The sequence below is a fragment of the Lethenteron reissneri genome, chromosome 19 (genome assembly GCF_015708825.2).
Source record: "Lethenteron reissneri isolate LAM-NWPU_2019-01 chromosome 19, ASM1570882v1, whole genome shotgun sequence".
Lineage (NCBI taxonomy): Eukaryota > Metazoa > Chordata > Hyperoartia > Petromyzontiformes > Petromyzontidae > Lethenteron > Lethenteron reissneri.
In genome coordinates this window covers 5,206,268-5,229,352 of record NC_083797.1, presented here as the reverse complement: position 1 = coordinate 5,229,352, position 23,085 = coordinate 5,206,268, and the positions used below count along the sequence as shown (strand labels likewise).

The window sequence follows — 23,085 nt, the reverse complement described above, 5'->3', positions numbered from 1 at the left end:
AATCCTGAATCTTCAGATTTCATGGAATCACCGGCATCGGGAATCGGTCGACCTCTAGTCACCAAGTCGTGCACAACATTTTTACATTTTTGGCGACAGACTCAACTCAACCAGATATATAAACATAGACATGACTTCAACCGAGAAGATGGATAGAAATTGAACAATCATAACCAGGTAATGCCTTAACTGGTTGTGGTTGTTTCCATCGTGCCTGCCGGTTTACTCTCACATTTTATTTTTTTCCCCCGTGCCCCACACGCAGCTTCTCACTTCTAGCCCCGCCAACTTCCCCTTCCCCCCCCCAGCCTCACGTCCTCTTCCCCTAGCGCTCACGCAGACCCCCCCTTCCCCTACCCTACAGCCCCCCCTCTCTCTCCCTATGTAACCTCTTGCCACGGCAGCTCTCTCGCCTGCTTCAGCATTTTCTTGCTGTGGTTGTTCCACCTGATGAAGATTGCTTGTGTTGCGATCAAAACGTCGTGATTTATTTTATTTCTACCTACGTGACTTTACCCAAAGAACCAAAGAGTATGGATTCCTGCAGTCACGAAAGCTTCAAATCAAGACTCAACTCATCAATTTCGCTATTTATGCTGATTGGGCTATCGCTGCTTCGTACTAACACTGCTACAACCCGCTGCCACCACACCAAGTCGAAGGGTTTCCATGCTGTAATGAGCTACGGTTGGCAATTATACATCAGTTGATGCTTCCGAGGCTCTTGCGCAATATTTATGTGATTATGGCACCCCCTGATTTTTTTTCTCCCATCAGGTAGCCTTTGTTGACTTACCACCAATCGGTGCTCACCAGGATGCTGCTGTTCGTTTTTTTTTACAAAGCCAGGATGCGAATCTCGATGTCGGATTAATTCTTTGCGGATTACCAGCTGAGCTAGATTCCAGCCATACTGCAACTGCCACTATTTGTCAGATTGCCACTGCTCCTGCTATTACGAGCCTGCCCCTAATTTACGTAAGGGATTGCCAAAGCATGCTGCATAATGCGTAGTGACGTGATTCCAGCAGTGTTCTTACGCGGGGCTTGAGATGTGGCAACCCGCTTGCAATTGCCTATGCACATTCACGTATGTATGTATGTTGGACTTCTTTCGCACCGTACGTAGCCAACTGTGCTAATCAGAAGTGCCCTTTGTTTTGACACAAAAGCTTCTTAAAGTCTCTCGCCTCTGTCCACCCACCAGTGTAAATGGGTTCGCCGCAGTTAGCCGATTGGGGCAGGTCATGCGTGGTGGGGTGAAAGTGTGGGTACACCCATCTCTTCAAAGATGTCTGGCCAGTGTGAACGAGTGAGGTCGAAACACCCTTTTAGAGCGGGGCTCAGGGACAAAAACAACATAAGAGCAATTTATGTTTCTAATTCGGTCAAATAAATCTCAATATTTCAAGAGCCACAATGCACGCGGGTACGAGACGGTGGTCCTTCATAAATAACTGTCACGAAGCAACTCCTTCATGAGCCGCATGTGGCTCCGGAATCGCAGTTTGCCGTTCCCTAGCCATGGTAAAGTGGACTGCCATGGTAAAGTGAACTTCCATGTAAAACTGGACTTCCATGGTAAAGTGAACTTCCATGTAAAACTGGACTTCCATGGTAAAGTGAACTGCCATGGCAAACTGCACTTCCATGGTAAACTGGACTTCCATGGTAAGTGAACTTCCATGGTAAAGTGGACTTCCATGGTAAGTGAACTTCATTGGTAAGTGAACTTCCATGTAAAACTGGACTTCCATGGTAAAGTGAACTGCCATGGTAAACTGGACTTCCATGGTAAGTGAACTTCATTGGTAAAGTGAACTTCTTGGCAAAGTGGACTTCCATGGTAAAGTGAACTTCCAGGGTCAGAGGTCGGCAACCTAAAATAACTAGAAGAGCTATTTTGTTTCGAATTTCAAGAACCGCACTGTAGTTCTTAAAGAGCCGCATGTTGCTCAAAAGCCCCTCCTCTAGAGGGACTCTTGAGAAAACCCTTCCGAGAGCAGGGGCACGGACGAGTAGTTGTAGGGCTGCACCTTTAACCGCGTCCAGGACAAAGTGGGTTAATGGGCAGTCCCGTCTAACTCAAGAGACAAATGAAAATTAATGGCAGTTGCTAACATTCGTGTTGTGTCAAGGAAATAATGAACTGTGGGTGATCAGTGACGCCTGGCATCCCTCGCTGCTGCTGGTGACAAATGGAGCTGTGGGAAGCCTTGCTTAATGCCCTCTATATGGAAGCTATGGCAGTCGAGGAGATGAGGATGTTGCGGTGGATGTTGGGTTTAGCAAGGAAGGATGGGGTGAGAAATTAAGAAGTGAGAGGAAGACTCAAGGTGGTAGAAATCGCAGAGAAGATGAGAGAGAAAAGGCTGGTGTGGTTCGGTCATGTGGAGAGACAACAGGGAAATAACGTGGATCAGAAGGTGCAAGTGATGCAAGTGGAAGGAATGAGATCAAGAGGAAGGCGGAAGAAGAGGTGGGGGGGGGGGGGGCGATGTGGTGCGATCGGACACGGTGGCCCGAGGAGCGGAAAAAGAGATGGCACAGGACAGGGCAGCGTGGAGAATGTTAGGAAGGACAGCGGACCCCACTTGTGTGGGACAAACGCATGGAATAATAAGAAGATATTGAATAAGGTGGTAAAAAAAAACCTGTTCTTATTCACGGAAATGTAAGGTGATAAATCAAGCAAAGAATTTCAATTATGAGAATATTTAAGCCATCGTTCTATCAATGGTCATAACATGTTTTACATGACAGCAGCGCTTATCACAAATGTTTTAATTCGAAAAAAAACGTGAAATTACACCTCGTCCTCCACTGTGGCTGGAGGTTTTTGGCGATGGTGTGAGAAATGTATTAAAAAAAAGAATCAATGGACTGCAATAAAGCCATTGATCTGATGGGTCATGTGCACTTAGTAGCATGGATTGCTTTTGAAGGCTCTGTGTTTAAGAGTTCACAAAATTTTCGGCAGCTCAATAGCGGCGGCCGTGTGACCGTGACACTTAGCCTCGTGATCGCACTTCACTTGTTGCGGCCAGAACATTGGATTTTAACTTAGCTTCGCGAAGGTCAGTGAGCAACACCCAATTTCACAAGCACGCCTCTTAGATCATTGTCTTTATAATGCCCAAGAGCCCAAAGGCTCACTCCTTGTCCTTGCTTTCACACAGTTGCATTTTTGTTCATGGATTGTCTCATTTTTTACATAGTGCTATTTTTAAAGCGACATAAGTGAAGGGAATGTGCTCAAAGTAAATGCTTGCATGCTAATTATTCTTGTGTCTACAAATATGCATGCCCAGGCAAACGCGATGTTAAGTATGCGCACTGGAGCATGCTTCAGTAACAGCACTCTTGTAAACGCACGCAAACGCAGAGATGCGTGCGCGAGTCTGGGCTGTCTGCCGCGATTTGTTTTCGCTTAAAATAAAGTACCGACGGCTGGGGTTGGGGGGCGTAATGAAGTGTGTCTGGGCCGTGGAGTTGTTCCACCATATTAGTCGCACTCGCAACTGTGGCCGACTGCGTCCATCACTGTTTTGCTGTTCGGAATAAAGGGTCAGCTAACTCAAACCTCGCGGAGCCAACGATCTCTACGGTATGCGTGGTCCTTTCTACTTTCGGGTATAAACATGGGCTCGCGTGGAAGCCCACTTGACCAATCGCCCCCCCCCCTCCCATGCACAAATAAACACGTGCTACTCGACGTCTGCATTAGAACTGATGGTTAACACACACTTCTAACCGGTTCGATGAATAGCTAATCGTGATTGGGAGCTGCAATTCGATCCCAGAAACGGTTCTGTCTGATCTCTTTTTTTCTCTTTCTGTTGGTCTCATTTGCCGTTTGTTCCCTTGCATTTGCGACAATTCTGAGTCGTACCTTTAGCCCAAAATGTAACTGAAACACGTCAATCTATAGGTTTAGATTAAATGGTAAATAATGGCTTCTTACACGCACGACTCGGGGCGCGGTTTGTTACGAGCCTCGAGGATTGATATTAAGCAACGAATTGATGGACCGCTGAACAGCACGTGCGCACGTATGCACACACGGGCACGAAGCTCAAATGTGCATGCGTGGATAGTGTAATCTAATGTTAGACACACGTTTAATACGTTATTTCATTTCGCTAATACAGGCATCTGAAATCGGCTGTGGAAGATGTTCTTGCCCCAAGTCATTAAAAAATCAATCCTCTCACTTTTGCTGCACGTCAACATAGCGGTGGTGGGGAAGAAAAACACAATTTGCAATTGTGTGTGTGTGTGTTTCGTACACAAGCATTGCATATTCGCTTGAATATGAACGCGTCGACGAACCGCTGAGCTGCTTAAGTGGAGAAACTCCGTGTGTAAAGAGTCACATAAAAGATGGCTTCATTTAAAATTCCAGGCACTTCTGAGCAAGCCGAGGGGGGGGGGTGGGGGGGGCCTGCCATGTGCCTTGGCTTTCCCAGCCTGGGCCCCCGTGTCTGCATAGCTGTCATTCCACTGTCGCTTGCCGATTTCCTCAACCGTGCGCTGTTGAGTGCCGGCCTTGCTCCCCGCGCCCCCCGTTCCCACTGGCGCCCCTCCCGAGCACCCCTTTACCCAACCTCGCTCCCTTCCGCCCCCTTCCGCCCTCTACTCCCACACCCCCCCTGTGATGAGATCGGAGTAGGCGAGTGAAGTTATTACCACCCCCTGAGGTACAAATTAGAATGCACGGTATGTTCAACTTTCTTTCGCACAGTACGTGGCCAATCGGGGTAATCCGGAGGCGCGGGGGGAAGAACGACATACTAAACGGCAAAAAAGCGATTTTAATGAAATGAGTTTTCAATCTTGATTATTTAAAAGTGCTATAAGCTCCAAGTGGCTTCCTAATATCAGAAGGAAGAGCGTTCCAGACGGCAGCAGAAGCGCATCTGAAAGCGCACGTCTGTGGAATAAATCGCAATGCAGGAAGAGGGGAGAACCACGCATGGATGCATTGTGCCACTAGGCGTATTATTACACAACTGGAAACAATTACACATTTCCTACTCTGGCTACCTCCACAAGAGCTATGGGAAAACCGGGATAGGTGACAAACCCCGCGGGCAGGCATGCCTGTGAGGCCAGACTCCGTAAAAAGCAAGAGACTGCCACCAAAACCAACGTAGAGGTTTGCTGTTTGTAAAAGATGCCCTCTCTGCAACGACAGAGATCCCCCATATAGTCATAACAGACTGTTGAGGCAGTTGCTGTTATCAAGCACCTCGCACCACACCCAGCCGCCGTTGTCTCCCCAGCGGCGATGTTTACACACCGCACCACGTACTCATTTTAGGCTGAGTCGACCTAGGGGAGGCGCAGGACCTGTTCAGATAAACATCACCTGGGTGTTGGCCGTGAGCGGGACTTGAACTCGGGGCCACCAGGTTCGTAGCTCATTGTGCTCATCGTGCTCACCGTTCTCACCGTTGCTCCACTGCTTCCCATTATTCGCAACGTGCACGCGTGCGACAATAGACGCCCCCGTGTGTTTTGTGTTGTTCTGCGATGATATTTAACCCCCTTGAGTGCAATGTGTTCACCACCGGTGAGGATTCGCCGCGACATTGCCCATAACTTTGAACTCCATTGGGTGCCAGTCGGTTAACTCCCATTTCCACAGTGATGTCGGTAGTCTTATAAAAACTGTTTTAATCTCGCCCAATAATAGGCAGGGGGTTTGCCGTTGCTGCTGCTTTAGTAATGAAATGAGATACAATATGCATGTAAAATCACCATAGAATGATGCAATTGCAGCCCTCTGTCAATTCACTGTGGAATGAAGGACTCCCCATGCCATGTAGGTCATGCCGGTTGTCTGAACGCACTGGATCACGGGAATCTGTGGGTTGGTGAAGGGAATTATCGATAGCTGGGTATCCAACTCAGGTCACCGGACTCAGAGTGTAGTGTGATAACCACTGTGCTAACCACTGCACCACCTTTCCAGATGGGACAATTGCGTGAGCATAAACTATCGTATAAGATATCTGTCCAGCTCTTAACATGCTACACATGCGAGTTGCTTCCCAGAAGAAGTTCAATTGCCTGAAACGTCGGACCACTGTGTATATGTTGCTGTAGGTCAGTGTTCATCACGAATGTGGTGAATGTCTGTTCTTAATTGTGCTTGTGCACCACTGTCAATGCAGGTGCTCAGTGTTAGATACACCTCCCTGTGCATAGCTCTTCAAAGGAACTCGGTCCACTTAAAAAAAATATTGTCACCCAAATATTGTCACGGAAACTCACTCGCCAGTCGACGGTGGCCACTGCATGCCTGTGATCCAGCACCCTCTTGGCGAGGGTTAGCGCATTGGACGGACAAATGTTGTTGAACTCCGCCCTTCCTGTGGGCATGGAAGGTGCCATTAACCTGTGTGCCAGGAGACGGTGGTGCAGAAACTGTGGACTCCAGCCGTTCCATTCGCATGGGAGAGAGATTTTGTCCCCCGCCCACCCCAGCATGCGTGCGTTTTTTTTCTTCTTACACGCGCTCCGGTTTCCGTCCCACGCGTGTAAACAATCAATAATTGGCCAATAATAACTTAATATATAGAGGAGCACAGAGCTTGGGGGGTGGGGTGGGCGAACTTGGTGCCTGCCGGCCAGAGGTCGCAACCGGGTACCCGATACCCGATACCCGGCTACCCGTACCCGGCCGGGTACGGGTACGGGTACCCGTTTGCGACCCTGGTGCGGCCGGTTACTGGTATGGGTAGACCGTGAGTCACTGGTGAGTAACCGTTTGTCACTCATTTCCCAACGTCTTGTCTCTTCTCACAATTCAAGTTCCTAGAATCAACCCACCCGCGCCTGCAACATGGCTTCATCCCAGAGGTCGCAATAAGGTACCCGATACCCGTACCCTACCCGTACCCGGCCGGGTACGGGTAGGGTACGGGTACGGGTAGCCGTTTGCGACCCTGGTGCGGCCGGGTACGGGTAAGGAATCAAAACCCGTTTGCGACCTCTGCTGCCGGCTTACCACCTGGCTGCCTCTCCTGCTCGTCTGTAGTTCCTCACGCCGCTGAGTCCTTCCCCTCCGTTGGAGAGCGAGCGAGCGAATACTGTGCTGTGTGTTGCAAGTTGAGTTGCTACCCGTACGTTGATCGGCATGGTGCCCGACGTTTTTCCCCCTCGGAAAGCTGCAGAGCGCAACCGTGAAAACAACCCATGCAGAAGTATTGCTCCTTAAATGGCTTCCAGGGAATAAAAATGGCCCAGATGAAAAAATAAAATCCGCAAATGGGATTCCAACTGTCGTGTCATGACATGAATACATTTGCCATTCAGAACTCTGCAGCCAACAGTGCGATCATCACATATCAGTGAATGGCACGAGTGGATGACATCAAAGCATTGACTTCTGAAGTGACTTCAAGAAGCTTCTTTATCCATGCTCGGGGCAAAAACAGTGCAAAGAGTGCTGCTCGCATGTTAATCATCCCAAACATGTTAAGTGTCAGAGCTGGCGGGATGTTAACTACCTCGCCTGGTATACAGGAGGTCGTGGGTTCGATCCCAACCCTAACGCCTGTGTATTTGAAGTTTGCATGTTCTCTCTCCCCGTGGTCGTGTGGATTTTTCTCCAGGTCCTCTGGTTTTTCTCCCCACATTTAGAATTAACATGCATTTAGAGTATTTGGCTGCTAAAAATGTCCACGTGATAAGCCGCTTCGTTGAGCTATCATTTGTGGCCAGGTCACTTTTAAAAAAAGCTATATAGCTCAGTGGGCCTTACCTGGTAAAAAAGTTTAGTTTTATAATAAGCAACATGAACCAAGTTAGTGTGAATTTTATGAACGTTTAATAATTGGTGATGACGTGGACCATCAGCTCGGTATACTTGTGAACCCAGATTCAAACCCAGGCTCTCAGCGCCATAGTGTTAGTCACGGGCTTGACTTCGGCAGGGTTTCTTAACACTGCTCAGCTTAGGCTTGAGCCACTCAGTCGCTTGGCTCGGGCTCAGCTCATGGAGATCCTGAACATAGCCCGAATCGTGCTGAGAGCCGGCTCAAGTTCGAAATGGCTTTGAGCCGGCTCGCTTGGGACGAGAGCCGAGAGCCAAGCCCGAGCCGAGCCGCAACTCAGAATTTACAGCGCGTTAGCAGCATCACTGACTCGGTTCCACTAAATTCCCTGAGCCATCTCCGCCACCCAGGCCTGGAAAATATCGTCACTTGCAACCGGCTGTTAGTGATGCCAGTGCAGCTTGCACTGGCAATTTTGTGCTAAGTGGAGAAATAAATTAAATGCTCCAAATATATTTTCTGATTAATGTAAGCTGAAGAGATAATGCAATTATTGCGATTACATTTACGTTCAGTTTACCACTTGTAATGCCATGGTGGCGAGGCTTAATTCGTAGAGATGGCAGAGGCCACTTGAATTACCTTCTACCCGAATAATAAAAGCGGCAGACACAAATCAACGTGAGTACAAAAACAATTTCACATGATAATGAGATTTTTATTTGCCGCGTTCGAGTAATTGGAGCCCCGTGTTGCTTCTGAGATGTGGGTGGAATATTTATGGCCGGGTGAAGGCCACATTCACAACTGCCGTGGGGGGTTGTCTGTCACACGCCTTTGTTGTTCCTATCAGCCACATTTTCCCTTCTAGGGACAAAAACAAGGCCCACCGCATAGTTGCTCGCCGTTGTGCCGCGTAGCTCGTTGCTTGGGGGTGTCCTTCGTGTTGTTCGGTGCGATGTCCGACGTTCCACAACACGTGCCGTGGGAGCTCCAGTTTATGAAGCAGCTCTCAGATTCAGTTGCCAAAGAAGCTCCCGTGACGTGGAGCGACACGTTGAACATCATGCCGAACGACACAGGGTACACAAACAGAAAGTACATGAGAGGGCTAAAAGAAAAGGATGCGATGCAATGAAACTTTTTTTTTCCGATAGCCCTGAGTTACAAACTCTCGTGGTCTGAGAGCTTAGGACTGAACAATGACAATTGTACAAAAGTGGTACCCAGATTATTCCGGATTCAGCTGCAACTGTCAACCGTTGAAATTGATTAAATTAGCAACTACATTAGCATACAATTAGCATGCTATTTACATAGACACTAATAATAATAATTTAAATTTAGAAAGCGCTCCCTTAAGCAGTCGTTCTCAGTGGCGCTATGCATGAAAAGGCGGAAATAGTTTAACATCAACCAAGAAAAATAAGAGGTGAAAAATACGTTTGAAAATAACTCAACGGAGGGAAAGCCATTTTAAACAGATACAGTAAAACCTTGGATTGCGAGTAACTTGGTCTGCGAGTGTTTTGCAAGACGAGCAATTTTTTTAAATAAATATTAATTTGATAAACAAGCGAGGTCTTTCAATACGAGTAGCACGCTTTGTCTGCCGAGCGTCACGTGATCACAACTGATATACGAGTGCTTTGGATTACAAACACGTTTCCGGAACGAATTATGCTCGCAATCCAAGGTTTTACTGTCGATATTTGAAGACTTGTGAGTTTCTCGGAAGTCCTCTGACCTCGAAGGGGCAAGGAGGGCCAGAATTTAACTGCCGCAATCGCAAAGGCTCCATCACGCCCCCCCCCCCCCCCGTGTGAATCCTGAGACCGTGGGACAGTGAGCAATGCACCATCTGAGGATCTTAATAATATTGATGAAATAGACGTGGCCGAAGGGGATCAAGAAGGAGCATGTTCACACATGCGTAAACAGTTTTCAAACACGAGGTTCAAGGAATGTGCTTTAATGACGTAATCGTCATTCGGTGGCACTGCACGGATGCCAATTGTTGTATAATACATTTTTCGAAAATATTAGTTTTTCGTGATCAATGAACTGATTTCAATTGTTAAATCACCACAGCACTCATTCCGTTTCCTTCCTTTCAAACTAAATTTCAAAGCAAAATCACGATGCTCTGCCAACCAAAACTTCAGAGCGGTTCTGGTTTTCGTGAGCAAAGGGGATGATGGTCTATTGATGATGTGGCAGCTCCTGCTGCAGCCCTGACAGTCCTCTCCCTGTTGGTATTCAAAGTGAGGTTTGCAAGTGAGTATAGAAATTCAGTCGGATTTTTTTTCATGAATTCATATTTTTATATTTGTCGCGACATGTTTTTTTTTTATTCTTTGTCCGCTTCCTGTTGCTCTACTTCAATTTTCACCGGAACTATTTACTCACCGTCTGTGCCGCTAAACACTACAAAGTAGTGTTATATTTATAGGTACATACATTTATATACATATAGGACAATAGACATGTAATGTGTATATTTTGCGTAAAATGTATTTTTGGAGTGGAGCAGTGGGACAGTGGTTAGTTGCGCCGTGCTCTGTACCCGGTCAATTGAACCCTCAGTTAAATTCCGAGTCAGTGGTGAATGCGAACATTGACCAGCAAGGTGAAGTATGCTGAAACAACCCCGCGGCGGACACAGCATGGGTGGGGCATTCATCCATCAGTGGGAATTGCAAAGGGCCATAAAATATGATTTTATTATTGTTTACACACATATGTAAAAACGTTTTCCGGCGCAGGAGATGGATAAAACATGCTGAAAACAATGTATGCCTTCGTGGTGAGGTTAAGGGCTTGCTTGGAGATGTCCCCAGGTGTTGGTGCAATCTGTGAGCTCTCATCGTCATTGACAGGTGGTGCTGCTGAGTGGCCACCTGGACAGCTGGGACGTCGGTCAGGGAGCCATGGATGACGGTGGCGGAGCCTTCATCTCCTGGGAGGCCCTTTCACTCATTCGAGACCTCGGCAAGTGCTTGTGTGCGTGTGAGATTGTGTGTGTGTGAGATTGTGTGCGTGTGAGATTGTGTGTGTGTGAGATTGTGTGTGTGTGAGATTGTGTGTGTGTGCGCGTGGGGAGTGGTGGCGTAGCGGTAAGCGTGCTGTGCTATGAACACAGCGACCCGAGTCCGATTGCCGCTCATGGCCAACACCAGTGACTGATCTGAATCGGTCCTGGGCATCCCCTAGGTCGACTCAGCCTCAAATGAGGACCTGGTGCGGTGTGTAAACATCGCCGCTGGGGAGATAAAGGCAGCCGGGCGTGGTGCTGGTCACCCACCCCCTCGTGTGCCGTGACGGCCTTCATAGTTGCTCGCTAGCAACACTTACCTCAAAAGTCCGTTAAGGCTATCCGAGGATCTTTGTCTTTGCGTGTGGCAAAGCCTCTTCCGACGCTCAGGAAGGACGTGGAAAAGTGCTCTTGACGCTGGGAGCGATTGCTCGCATGGTAGAGTAGTGTTGATGGTGGTGGTGGCTTGGCGTGTGTGTTTTCTGGGAGCGGAGCGCTGTGTCTGTGAAGAACCTGCTTAGGACAACAATGAAAACCCCAAAGGACCTATTACATTTGACAGGAAATGATTCTGGAATTTAAAATTCACATGGGAATTTTAAGGATTTTCTTTTTTAATCAATAGCAATCCATCTCAGTTTGTTAATGTAACCTGTTTGAAATAATCATACTTTGAGTAGTACTATGGGAAATAATTTACCAATTTGGAAAATGCATCAGCTAAGGTATTTATTGCTTTTAGTGCTAGTGAAATCACGTAATTGTAAATTCTACCACTGGTTTTTTTTTTTGCTAAAAAGTAGAACATTGATGTTCACGCACAGGGGAGTGAAATTATTCTAGCTGCAGGATTTGAGCTTTCATTCAACATTTTCTATTCGATCCTTGGTCTGCAATCAAAGTTAAGCGTTCTGGACCATTTCACTTCCAATCTACATTTGTAAAACTGAAAGTCGTAACAAAAAAAGGCCGCCAACTTTTTAGAGACTTTGCAACAACAACCAAAGATCCTACTGCACTTCCTGTCGTAGAATTACCTAGCATGTCGCCGCCCCCAAAACCAATCTTGGAAGCCATTAACGAACATTACGTCCCATTCTCTGCGTTTCCCGTGTGGTTACCATTAAGACCGAAGCTAACGAAAGCCCTCCCCCCCTCCCATATATCACAACTAACACCGGGTTAAGTGGCGACAGCTGTTGTAAAGTTGTGGTGACTTCCCATTGCAGCGTGCATCATCACCGGTGACCACTTTAACATTTTTCCACATGGGCTGGGTGTAGGCGCTCGTTGAAGACAAAAAAACCCGCAGGCATGGAGTGCCTCGCGGCCTCACAGCCTAGAGGCTGGGAGCCCAGGTGGACAGGATGGGGGTGCAGCTGACCTCAGGCAGATGCTGCGCGAGGCGTGTGTTTCTAATCGAATTTTTCTCAAATGTGAGCACAGCTTACAGCGGAGTTATGCTCGTTGTGATATCCGATTCAACGCAGAGTTTGTTTCCCCAGTGTCAACAAAGAAACATTTTATTGTCATGCATGGATGACGGTTTTTTTTTCATTTCATCCTCTCACAATGTCAGCATTAGCAAGTTCTTAACTCCATGCATCACTGGTCTTCTAAAGCCATAATGCACATTTGAACTTTAGTGGAAATTACATGGCTTGTTTCCCATGCACATGCACATTTCTAAAGCTAAGGAATGTCTGCGGAGCACATGGTGATTTGCGTTAAATGTTTTCCACTGACCTAAATAGGTGACATTTAATTTTTGATGAACGTCGGTTTGGAAACGAACAATGCGTTTGCCCACATCAGCTGAGAAGCATCGCACACACTCGTGCTTTACACCCCGCACTTTAAAAAAATGTAGTTTAAATGACAAGGAATAAATACATTCGATTTTGCATTCTCGCAGACAAATGATGCAAATGTGCCAAATCACAGGCTAAAAGATTTCACACCAGAGTAGGCACATTGGTGAATGCAACAACAACAACAACAAACCCATGCTCTAATTAGTAACGTTCTACCTGTGTTGAACACAAACTCAGGTGCGTTATCTATTCAAGCAGCTCACTACCGTTCTCTCACTTTTTTCTAGTTGTGCAAAGAACATTCAGGAGGTGAATTAGAGTGATGATAATGGAACTATGATGCAAAACTTTTCCTACTACATGCTAGATGCCGATTATCATCACCATCATCATCACCTATGACCAAATCACCATGAATGGCAACCAGTCTCATTGGATCTCAGAGTCTAATCTGGTTAGTTTCTTGGATGGGAGACCACTGGTTGTATGTAAGGCATAGGGATACAAGGTGGACAGAAACTGACAGATCAGCAATGTACTCTTAGTTCTTTCGGTAAAGTCACGTAGGTAAACATTTTAATTAAAATTAATAAAAAATAAAATAATAAAATCACGACGTTTCGGAGGCAACACAAGTCTCCGTCATCAGGTGGGACCGTCACAGCCAGATTTGCTGCATCAAGATGCAGACTTGTGTTGCCTCCGAAACGTCGTGATTTTATTATTTTCTTTTTTATTAATTTTAATTTCATTTTTTACCTATGTGACTTTACCGAAAGAACTAAGAGTATGAATCCTTGCAGTCACGAAAGCTTCAAATCTAGAGATCAGCAATGTGCTTAATGCACATACAGATTCCGTATTCACACATTGGGTCTTACTGTGGATTTATTCCATGAGCTTTGAGTAGTATCCCCTCCTTTGTGTGGGGTTTATCTGGACACTCCAGGTTACTGCCACAAACTAAACACTCATTAAATGAAATGGCTCACCAACTCAATACAGGACTGTGCTACGAAAAAATGAGTCTTGAAACTCAGCGAGGCATTCCTGGATCAATGAAGAGCATGGCTATGGTCGTGTATCGCTTCAACTCTGCCGTAATTGTTCACAAGAACGCTTCGCAGCGGAATCAGTTTAGACCGCGAATGCACTGATCTAAAAACAGACAACAAACCACTCGAGTGTATGCACGAGGTCCCCCACTTCAAAGAGCTTTCATGCTAAATGGGAGGGGGGGGGGGGAAGTGGAGTGAGGAGCGGAAGGAAAACACATACAGAGGAGGGTGCTGTGGGAAAGGCCAGATGTAAGAGATGAGCTTTAAGGAGGGACTTGGCTGCTGAGAAAAAGAGCGGAGAGAGAGATGAGGATGTAGGGTTGAAAGGGAGTCCCTTTGGTTGCTCGTGGATCGTTGGCATAGCCGGGTTAACGTGGGCACTCGTGTAAGGAATTGATGAACCCCCCCCCCCTGTCCACGTTACCCTCTCTTCATAGGCTGGCACCTGCGCCCCTCTCTGGTCCATGCACCCCTCCTCCCCCCACTCGCGGTGCAGTGGCACCGCCTGCACACACTGGACAGCCACGCCGCTGTGCTGATAACGAGAAGGGGCTGGGGGGGACACGAGTTAGTAGCGCGAGTGGAGGAGGATGGGAGATGGGAGAGCATTAGCAGAAAGGAGAGTAGAGGGGGGTGAGAGAGAGAGGTGTGTGAGGTATAAGGAAGCATCTTATTGGTTCTTTCGGTAAAGTCACGTAGATAGAAAATTAATAGATCACGACGTTTCGATCGCAACACAAGCAACGTTAGGTAATTCCAAGCGTGCTGACGTCAGCAGTTCTGCTGCTGTGTTTGTTTCACCTGATTACGGTTGCTTGTGTTGCGATCGAAACGTTGTGTAGTTGTAATCATCGTATTCAGCCCTTGCTCAATCCACTGCTGGATGAACGCCTGCCCTAACCCTCTGCATCTTTCACGTTTCATGCGGCGCATTATATCCACCTACTCCCTGCACACGAGCCGATTTCAGCGCTCCATCTCCTCGGTGGACGCTCCTCTCCGGCAGAACCTCTCCGGCAGTTGCGGTCGTAATATCAATATCCCACAGCGCAACGTTCTATCACGTCGCAGCCTTCGGGTACCTTATTGAGTAACACACGGTCCTCCGGGTAAAACATGCTCTGTACATGAATTCGAACTAAATGGAGTCCTTTTTCGTTTTTTTTTACGTTGCCCAACTCTGGCAATTACGTCGCCGAATGAACGGCAAGCGTGTTGCACGCGGCCGTCGGAGCGTCTGCTAATTTCCGTCGGCGTCCAGCGTCGCGTGTCACAGGAGCGGCAGTGTGTGTGTGTGTGATGTTTAAATTGGATGCGAGCTGCTCACCCTCATGAATAGGCCCGTGTGACGCGGGGCTGGGTCCGGCAATTTGAGAGGCGACTCTGAGGCGTCTGACCGGGCCGTGCCACGAAAAAAGTCTCCGTGCTCGCCGCGTGATGGCTCAATTTGTTTTCGCGGAGACACCGATAGGTCGTGAGGAGCCGTGTGATGGATTTTATTTATTTTCCAGCGGCTTTGAAAAAGATTAATGGCGGTGCAATTACATTAATCTTTTAACCTAGTTTACATCACACGGCAGAATTACTTGCCTCCATACATTAAACATCAGGAGGATGCTATCGTGGTGTAGCAGTCAGCACACTGGACCTGAAATGCAGAAGTCGCCGGTTCGAACTCCAAACGTGGGGTGCCACGGTGGCGAAATGTTATCTGCCTCGCCTGGTATGCAGAAGGTCGTGGGTTCTATCCCAACCCTGACGCTTGTATATTTTGAGTTTTGTATGTCTCTCTCCACACGGTCGCATGGGTTTTTCTCCAAGTCCTCCGGTTTCACCTCCACATTTAGAATCAACGTGCGTTTACAGTATTTTGCTGCTGTACATTTCCACGTGATAAGCCACTTTGTTAAGCTATCATTTGTGACCAGGTCGCTTCTGAAAAAGAGCTACGTAGCTCAGTGGGCCTTACTTGGTTAAATAAAAATAGTTTTCTTTTGTTTTAGTGAAAGAATGGGCAAGCTGCTTAAAATCTCCTTGCCTCTGTCTACCCAGCGGTATAAAAGTGTTCCCCGCAGTTTGTTGTTCGGCAGGTCGCGTTTGCTAGGGCATAGTTGCGGACACTGCCACCTCTGCAAAGACGTGCGGCCACCGTGGAAGAATAGGCCAAAACACCTTCCATAGGGGTTCTCTGGATCCGCTTGCATTGGAGATGCCCTTCCATTGACAGTGGCGCAGGCTCGCAACCGTTGGTGCCGCTCCTTTTACCTTAACATTTGAGCGCAGGAAAAAATCTGCCTTCGTGCATTAAACATGAGAGGGCCACACACACACACAGCTGACAAAGGTGTTGGTTAAGGCCATGAGTATTCCATTTTAATTGTACGGATGGAGGCAAGCGTACACGTTTCATTATGTTTTTGTGAGCGAAAAGCAATTTGCGCACACATTTCGCAGTTAACACAGAAGGCGTCCGTAACACCTTGCAACTTTCAGAACTGTCGCTGAGCCCAAGTGTGAATGGCTTCATGATTTTTCGAGAAATCTAACGCGGAGGAAAGTTGTAATGGATGTTTCATTCTAAGTGATGTTTTGCGGTGACTAGTGTCTCGAAACCATGTTTAAGTAACGTGAATATGACTTGGGTGAATGACTCCCCTTTGTTTATGGATAAAATAGTCCTAGGATTACAAAGTGGTAAAATTTTAACAAAAAATCTCGGTTTATCTTTACCATTTGTTTTGGGACAACATAAAAAAACATTAATATCTCACCATTCAATATTTCATTTTGCAGGTATACATCTTAAGTATATGTGTCACGGGTAGAACTATAATTACTTATTTAGGTTTATTTTTTGGGGAATCTGCCGCCCTCTCCCCTGATCCTGTGTACCTGTACACTCTTTACTGTCCCCGTTTTTTTTGCTACCACCGCATTTTGCTCCACTGCTCCACGTCTCTTGAGTGAGAAGATTCTTCCACTTGTGTGGCCTCCCTTCTTCCCTTGCCCCTTCCGTCCTCACGGCATTAGCCCGTGTTTTCTCCGTGTTTCCTTTATCGACACAATATCAATACTTTTTATCCATGCGCTTCTTTATTATCGGTACATTTTTCTCCGGGTCCTCCAGTTTTTCCCTCCACATTTGAAAAACACGCGTTTAGAGTGTTTGGCTGCTTTCCATTTCCACGTCATAAACCATTTCGCTGAGCTATCATTTGTGGCCAGGTTGCTTCTGAAAAAGAGTAATATAGCTCAGTGGGCCTTACCTGGTAAAATTTAAAAATGTTTAGTTATATATAGGAATATTTTATACACAAAATAGGATGTGAGCAATTCCAGCTGTATAATAAAAGTCCAATATTCAAAGGGCCTTGTGCATCTCTGCCTTTCAAGCCCTGAAAAGGCCAAGGTTTCCCCCCCTGACCACTCTTGCCAATTCCTCAATCCCACTCCTAGCCTAATCAAAGTAAAGAAGGTAATGGTACAGCTCAACGATTGCCTGCTCACACCACTTTCTGGCAGAATGAACGGTATTTGGCCTACTCTTCCACACTGGCTATGCGTTTTGAACGAGGTTCGAGTACCCACATATAAAGCATCACATGGAAATCCTGGTGATCGACTAACTGCTGGGTGGACAGAAGAGGTGGGGGAAATTTGAGACTTCCAATTGCCTTGCTGAGAGATTGAATGGAACCGCCGGTGTCCTCTGGAAGCCCAGTGTGCTGACCGTTACACCACGGCACAGCTATCAAAGTGCTGTAGTTAAATTTAGGGCGGCAGACGACGCTGTCGGGAGCTTGCTTATGAGCCCGGTGGAGCAGAAAAATGGAGATGCAAGCGCTGACGTCCTGCGGACGGCAGCGAGATTTTTAAGCGGCGGGCCCAGCAGGAGTCCGGCCTGACATCGTGCGATTGTTTGAATGGCACCTGGCGTGCTACAACAGACGGTGGTTTTAACTCTTTGTGTTACTTGAAAACTTGTGTGCCCGTGGCTTTGTTATTGATGCTGAACTAAGAATGGAGATTTTTTTTTTTCACAAGCGTCGACAAATATCAATTCGTGGTTGTTTTCTTTTTACATTGGGAATGGGGGGAAAAGTCGACCGTTTTTGCAGAGATTGATTCTTTAAAAAAGACTAATCATGCAGTTTGTCATTCAGATCCATGTTGTTAATAATTCAAGCCTAATTGGAATAATCAATCATTTCCTTTTGAACGAAAGAAAACAAACATACATTAAATAGCCTTCAAATGTAAATACATCTCTTCTCTACCAGTGATTTAACAGTAGTTTTTTGTTGTTGCTGAAATTAGGTGCTTTGAAATGACAGACCTTTGAAAAATATCTTGATGGAGTTGCACAGTATGAAAATCTGCATTCGTCAGATTTTATCCGTACCCAAGCCACAGAATAAAAATGTCTTTAAAGTTTTTTAGAACAAGTAACCACGTGTAGTCCAGGTGCTAATCACAATTGATTCCAGTATATATTTTGATGAGAGGCCACATTTCAACTTATAGCTTTACAATTAATGTTTAAGACCTGCCAATGTCAACACCTGTCAGTAGCTTTCTGAAGTGGAGCAAGTCTTTAATGCATTTTCAGTTTCCATGTTTCCATTCTGTACCTTGGAGCGGTGAATGTTTTGTCAAACCCAACCTTTCTGGCATGACGACGCTCTCGTTTACACGTGGCTTAAAATGGGCATTAGTGTGTTAAACCCAAGCCGAGAGTGTGCTTAATAACTTGTATTAATGTGGCCATTGTTTCACTTTCGTAAGCCCTTCGTACACGCGCACATGTATATATACGAAAACAAAGCGACGGTGCTGTGGTGTAAATGTTAGTGCACTGGACATTCAATTCAGAATTTGCCGGTTGATCTACTAGCTTGAAACAATGGGGCAAGTCTCTTAACTGCTCCCGTCTTTGTCCACCCGGCAGTATAATTAGGTGCACCGCTGTTGGTCTATTGGCAGATCGCGTGTGGTGGGGCAAAGTGCGGGTAACCCCTACCTCTTCCAATACGTCTAGCCTGCGCGGAATATTAGGCCAAGATACTCCCTATAAGGAGCTTCCTAGAGCTCCCTCTAAAAGGGGGGCCCTTCTGTCAGGAGTGGCATGAACTGAACATCTGTGAAACAGAGCTTTATAGCTCATTGGATTCCTCCAGTGTAAATAAATATTCTGATTCGGATGAATAATCAATGACAGGGCTGCACCTTTACATTTGACATATAAACTCAGTATTCTACAGCTGCGTTACAAGAGAAAGACAACAGGGAGTAAGAGAGAGAGAGAGAGACAGAGAGAGAAGGAGACAGAGAGAGAGAATAGCCAGCATCCTTGCTTGATGTTTCTGATTTCAGTGAGATTAGTGAGCTTAGTCGCACAGCAATGAGCCACGGGTGATATCGCTGAGCTAATTAACTGCTGCAAGAATGTGACTTGAAACTTTATGATGGTCGCAATCAGTCAGACGGCGTGTAGTTTTATCCACCGCGGCAAAAAAAAAAAACGTGGCATAGTAATTGCATGCCATGGGTTATCCCAGATGCGCTGGGCTCCCTCTGGAGCTTTTCTAAAGAACATAGGACGGTGGCCTCAGCGTATGACTGTGTCTCGCAAACGCCAGGAGGTTCACCCTCTCAAGCATTCGTCTACGTGTTGACACCTTTAACACTACGCGCTGTAATTTAGTCCGACAAAACGGAACCAAGACCGAGCAGTGCTCAAACGAACATGGAGATGGGCACGCTTGGAATTACATTGAGACACAGAAGGAGGGAGACGTGGATTAGAGGTGAGATGCAGGTTAATGACATCTCTAGAACTATATTCTTGGTTCTTTCGGTAAAGTCACGTAGAAAGGAAATAACAAAATAATATAAATATGAAACAATAAAATTTGATTTAAAGCTTTCGTGACTGCAGGGATTCATATTCTAGGTTCTTTAGATAAAGTCACGTAGAAGGGAAATAACAGAATAATATAAATATAAAACAATTTTATTGTTTTATATTTATTGTTTTATATTTATATTATTTTGTTATTTCCCTTCTACAATATTTTTTTTTAATATTTATAGAATATGAATCCCTGCAGTCACGAAAGCTTTAAATCAAAATCTCTAGAGCTGTTAAGGGATGAGGTAAGTGGGCCTGTGCAGAAGACGCCGTGGCTAGAATGAACGATGTCAGATTTTCAAGAATAATAAAAGAGCGGCAGTGAAGGAACAGGGCGTGTCTGAGAAGGGGGGCATCTGCCGAGGAAATGGCGCCATCAAAATCAGCTCGTGCGCAGACCCTAGGTGGATTGTCGCACCGCGCAGAAAACGTGAGAGACGTCAATGAGTTTGGGGAGCCCTTCATTCAGCAGTGGATTAATCACGGCCGATTTTGCTGGAAGGTATTGACGCACATCAGGCTGCCCTGGGGAGGTTCAACTTCGCTGTTTTTCCCTCGCAGGTCTGAGGCCCAAAAGGACGATGCGCCTGGTGCTCTGGACGGGTGAGGAGCAAGGAGGAATTGGAGCGGCTCGGTATTTCCAGGACCACAAGGTACAACGACCTGGTGCCGCATTCCTACGCGCATTCCACTAAAGTAGCCAGTGTGGAAGAGTAGGCCAAATACCGTTCATTCTGCCAGAAAGTGGTGTGAGCAGGCAATCGCTGGGCTGTACCATTACCTTCTTTACTTTGATTAGGCTAGGAGTGGGAGGAGGAAATGGCAAGAGTGGTCAGGGGGGAAAACCTTGGCCTTTTCGGGGAACTACAGGACTTGAAAGGCAGAGATGCACAAGGCCCTTTGAATATTGGACTTTTTATTATAGAGCTGGAATTGCTCACATCCTGTTCTGTGTATAAAATATTCCTATATATAACTCAACTGTTTTTATACCAGGTAAGGCCCACTGAGCTACATGGCTCTTTTTCGTATGTATGTACGAACATGTGTTGAACTTTGTTCGCACCGTACGTAGCCAACCTTGCTTTATCGGAGATGGCGTGGCCACAAATGATAGCTCTGCGAAGTGGTTCACAACGTGGAAATGTATAGCAGCCAAATACTCTAAATGCACGTTGTTTCTACACGTGGAGGGAAAAACTGGAGGACCCGGAGAAAAATCCACACGACCACGGGAAGAAAGACATTGAAACTCCAAATATACAGCAGGCGTCAGGGTCGGGATCGAACCCACGACCTCCTGTACACCAGGCGAGGTAGTTAACATCTCGCCACCGCGGTGCCCCTTATTAAGTGAGACGGCATAGTTTTGAAAATACAGCGTGAGCTGAGCCAGAATTTGTATTGCAGCCTCACCGGCTGAGCTGACTTGGGTGTTGCGGTAACCACTTGCTCGCTTAGCTCGCTTGTTCCCTTGCAAAAGCGCTTAAACGTGCCCAGCGCCCGAGCTCCCTTGGAAGACAGCCGTGACATCTCTGAGTCCACTTCAGCAGGGTCACATCTTTAATGTATTGAAAAATAGCCGAAAATTTGCATTAAAAAACTGCTGAAAATTACAATAAAAATAATTAAATTGGGATGCCATAAGCTGACCCAAGTGTGCATTTAAACCGTGATAAAAATAGAATATAATTAAGATTACGAGATCACTTTCCTCCGACTGCGGGCAGTGCCGGATTATGTGAGTGTGGGGCCTGTAGCATATGTTATAAAGGGGCCCTAAATAAAATAAACATATTAAAACACAAATGTTTAACTTGCATAGTAAAGTAATTGTATTTTTTCATTTGCTACACAGACAGATAATACGACAAATCGCTAACCTTAAACACCCAGTCGTTCATAAAAGTTGAAGGCGGTATAGTACTATAGTAATAGAGCAAGTGCAGAATCACTGAACCGGAATTGATAGCTTGAAAGCATTTAGCGCGGGGCCCTTGAAAGTGCGGGGCCCGTAGTATATGTAGCTACTTTTGCTACGCGGATAATCCGGCACTGACTGCGGGGCGGGGTGGAGGTTGGCAGCAGGGGGGAGGTGGATACCGAGCAGAGAGGCCATTGCAGGGATGGCCCCAGTGCTGCTCGGGGTTTTACGTCTGACATCGTGGAAAAACGCTGCACCAGCCTTGGTTTTGTGCACCGAGGTAAGAGACGGAGCCGGCTGAAAATATATATCCTCGTACACAAGCGTCCGTACAGAATTCGAATTTTTATTTAGACTGGAGGAGGAATCGGATGAGCTATGAAGCTCTATTTTTTAAAACAAATGTCCAATGACCGCACTCAAAAGGCATCTAAGGGTTGTCAAACCCCACAGCAACATTTTTTTACGTCTCGTTTGTTGTCCTTCCCCGCACCTCCGATTAGCACGGTTGGCTACGTACGGTGCGAAATAAATTCGACATGCATACATATGTAATGACAGGGTGACACCTGCTGGCCAGAAAATGGAATCACGGGTGCGGGCACTGTTAAAGTAACAACCAGTCAGAGAAGTAGAGGTATCTGGGGCAAAGGTAACAGGTGGGGTTAGCCGAGATACTCTGAGAACCTGCTCGAAGGTTCCGTGAGAGGGCGTGGACGGAGACGGAGCTTAGCCACGCCTGGGGGGATATAAGGGGGAGCGAACCCGGAGCTCGGGGCTCGTGTGTGGGGTCCTGGCTGCGTCGCTGCTCGCCGACATCATTCTCCGTCGTCTCTCTCCGTCGTCCGACCACGTGGAAGATCTCCTGTGGGTTCCATCGCCGTCATGGTCACGCCACCAGCCAGCGGCGGAGACGAGTGAGGGAGGTGGGACCACGCCGAGTGATCGGCTGTGTGTAGCCAGTAGAGACGTTAATATCTAAGTGTTGTACTCAAGAGTGAGAAGAACAAGTGTTGGCCTGTGTTGTGCCCAGTGTGAGAAATAAAAGAAGTACCCTCTACACGACGTGTCGTGGAAGTCGCTGATTGCACATACATCAAACAGATCTGTGAAAAGACAAAATCAAGACTCGCCCTGCTACAGAAACTTTCAGGAAGAACTTGGGGGCACTTCAGCTGATGCCCTGGGAACTGCCGCCCTCTCTCCCTGACCTACTCAGTGGCAGATTATTTTGCCCTAGCGTGGTCCGGGAGCTCGTACACAAAATTGCTAGAATCACAATTAAATAACACAATGTGCATCATAACCAACGACAACCAACCCATTAACCAAGGCCTCAACAATGTACCTCCCTGCTGACTCAAGTCCCAATTTCCCTTCTGGGAACACGCTTATCACCATCCCAAAATCTCATCCAGATCCAGACGAACGCTGGCAAACAGAGCGGAGCAACGCGAACATCCAGAATAAACAGCTCACTTGAGAACCAAACTTCGCACTTTCTGGCTTTGACAATCCTCGAAGACCAACACCCAAATCAGAGCATCAAGAGGCTGATAC

At 46.7% G+C, this 23,085-nt stretch overlaps 1 protein-coding gene across 1 annotated transcript in view; it reads left to right on the top strand.

Moving 5' to 3' along the window:
• Positions 1-23,085, top strand: part of CPQ (carboxypeptidase Q) — a 64,979-nt gene that overhangs the window by 11,312 nt on the left and 30,582 nt on the right. Inside the window, exons 6-7 of the mRNA XM_061554220.1 lie at positions 10,664-10,775; positions 20,163-20,254. Of these exons, the coding sequence (XP_061410204.1) occupies positions 10,664-10,775; positions 20,163-20,254 (204 nt within the window). The remainder of the gene's footprint in view (positions 1-10,663; positions 10,776-20,162; positions 20,255-23,085) is intronic.